This window comes from Penaeus monodon, chromosome 4 (assembly GCF_015228065.2).
Source record: "Penaeus monodon isolate SGIC_2016 chromosome 4, NSTDA_Pmon_1, whole genome shotgun sequence".
NCBI classification, from domain to species: Eukaryota; Metazoa; Arthropoda; class Malacostraca; order Decapoda; family Penaeidae; genus Penaeus; species Penaeus monodon.
This window is the reverse complement of record NC_051389.1, coordinates 36,001,713-36,004,212: the sequence shown is the minus strand read 5'-3', so window position 1 is coordinate 36,004,212 and position 2,500 is coordinate 36,001,713. Positions and strand designations below refer to the sequence as shown.

The 2,500-nt window shown below is 39.8% G+C and overlaps 1 protein-coding gene across 5 annotated transcripts in view; it reads right to left on the bottom strand.

Moving 5' to 3' along the window:
• The window catches only part of LOC119572075, a 52,605-nt gene that overhangs the window by 16,853 nt on the left and 33,252 nt on the right, over positions 1-2,500 (bottom strand). For all 5 annotated transcript variants that reach the window (XM_037919079.1, XM_037919100.1, XM_037919090.1 and 2 more), the window contains exons 6-9: positions 946-1,137; positions 693-770; positions 393-470; positions 177-248 (exon numbers count right to left, since the gene is read on the bottom strand). In XM_037919079.1, coding sequence (XP_037775007.1) covers positions 177-248; positions 393-470; positions 693-770; positions 946-1,137 — 420 coding nt within the window. The remainder of the gene's footprint in view (positions 1-176; positions 249-392; positions 471-692; positions 771-945; positions 1,138-2,500) is intronic.

The window sequence follows — 2,500 nt, the reverse complement described above, 5'->3', positions numbered from 1 at the left end:
TTTTTAATGTTATTCTGCTCTAAAGGTGTGTCCTTGTCTTCTGTATGCTTTCCATTGTTTTGTCAGCATGTTAAATTAGTTTCATAACAACAATTTCCTGCAATCATATCAGGGAAAGTACACAGATAAATATTCATTGATTAAGCAGGTTCAAAACACAAAACCACTAAACCTACCTTATTTGGAAATCGTTGAAAATGTCTGGTGAGGAATCATAATGGTCCAGCTCCTGAATACCATGACGTACCCTGATAAATAAGCATTAATCAGTGCTTGATATTGTTTTAATTCACTCATGATCATAAATCATATCTGAATGATAACTGAAGTAACACTGGAAATTGATAAACCTTTTCCCAAATCTGGAGAATATGAACATAATTTTTACGTACCCACTAATGCTGAGGATATTTTGTGAGGGCATGTTTCTATGTCCATGATAATTCTGTTGCTCCAGAAAGTTTTCGTCACTATAAAGATATTAGATAAATTATGAACTGATTGCAGATTATTGAGTACTTGATCTGTTTTCTCCACAGATGAATATACAACATACTGTCCTGTCAGTGATTATTTTCTTATGGGTAATGGTAGTTATAATAGGTTAAGAACGGATAGTGAGTGTGTCATGTGCATACGCATATTAGGTTTGTGAATTTATGCAGAACACAATATTACAAAGTTCTACCTACCTAATTCGGTATAAGTTTGAAAGTTCCCGAGCAAGCTCATGGTTTTCTGGTTGCTCACGACTTGGAGGATTCACTGTACTGTAAGAGTTATAACAAAGGTAATCATTGGTAATTAGTAATCTAAAATTATTTCAGAACAAGAAAATCGGTACCAGGATAATAATTATACTCAGAGAGCATAAGCCTGTGACTTTTGCACAGCTTGCATTTCAAAATCAGATAATGTAAACTACATGATGGGCACATTTCGCACCGTGGATTGGATAGAAGTACACCAGGCACTATGAAGGCTGGAGCATTAGGAGCATGGGCATCCGCGCCCATAGCTCCTGCAATAATGCCCGCGGATCCATCTCTAGCACCCATGACTTCTACTACAGCCAAGGACTCTCCACTGGCCGGGCCAGATTCTTGAAGCTCTTCCAATGATGGGTTCCCTTGATTTCTGCAAGTATTCATCATGTTATAAGAAATATAATCATATTTTTTTTTATATTTGGCAACATTCTAGTGATCGCTGTTGCGATATAGAAACTGGCAAAAGTGGTTACTGGTCAGACTCAAGTCTAGAGAAGCTACGTTATCTCATTCCGAGTCCCAAAGTGCTTTGGCCCATGCAGGTTCCGACGATCAAGGGGTCTATGTGTGCAGTGCCACCATTCTAGAGGTGCCTGATTTCCGGTCGCGGCAACACCACGAACGCATTGCCTGTTCGGTCTCGACATGTTGATTTTTCTGACGAGGTCACGCAATCCAGTGTTTGCTGTCGGAAATTCTTCCAAATCTGAATAATCGTAAGCCCCTTGTAGCAGCGAAAGACAATAGGTAATGGTAAACTAGAAATTTTATCATACTTCTTTGTAAATGATTTGTTTACCAATCAAACCTATTTTTGTAACATAAAATATGTGACCCCATGAAATATATAGAAAATGGTTTTATATTCTATTCTTGTGATGATTTTATTACATTCATCTTTTGGGTACCAGTGATGATGTATAAAATGAATGAAAAATTAGAATAAGTTAAGTAACTATTTCTAAATTTTCAGTGAAGTGAACTATGATTGTTCCCTATTAGAAACTCTCGGTATATACCCAAACACAGACTATTGGTTAGCAAAAGACACCCATTGATTATAAAGGAATACAGTAATACAGTAGCTGCACGACCCCACAATATGAAGCTCTGCATACTTCCCAGGTCGGGTCACATCAGGTTCACAGCCTTATCATCGCATTCTCGCCAGCAGGGGCTTTTTCGCGAAGCTCACACGGAAAGCTCTCGGCTCTCTTTCACTGGACTGCTGGCTCCTCTCGTTCCGTTCGCTTACACAGCCCACGTGTACTTAAGCCACAGAATCCAAAACCGTGATCAGCACTCCACGACTACGACAAGCAGCAGACTACCCAGGTCTTTGCCGAATGGAGAGCCTGCCGGTTCCCCTGTAGATACAGTGGGAACTCACACCCACTACAGTCACTGCCTAAAGAGATATAGACCAGCTCAAGTAGTAGATGCATACTCCAATATATCCCAAAGGGATACAAAATCCCATTTTCTATAAACAAACCTTGAAGACCCCCATACCCCTTGGTCTTATCATGACCAAAAGTCATCTCCATGCCTAAGCTGTTCACATGGTTGTAGCGACCCGACTTGACTTCCGTGGACCTTGGTTCAAACAACCCACCACTCGCTGTAGAGGATTATCTTCATCATTCTTTTACTGTGCACAGGCCAACTTCTATATGTGTCTGATTTTATATTTGTGAATATGTGTCCCTACGTCTGTGTGAGTTTCTTTT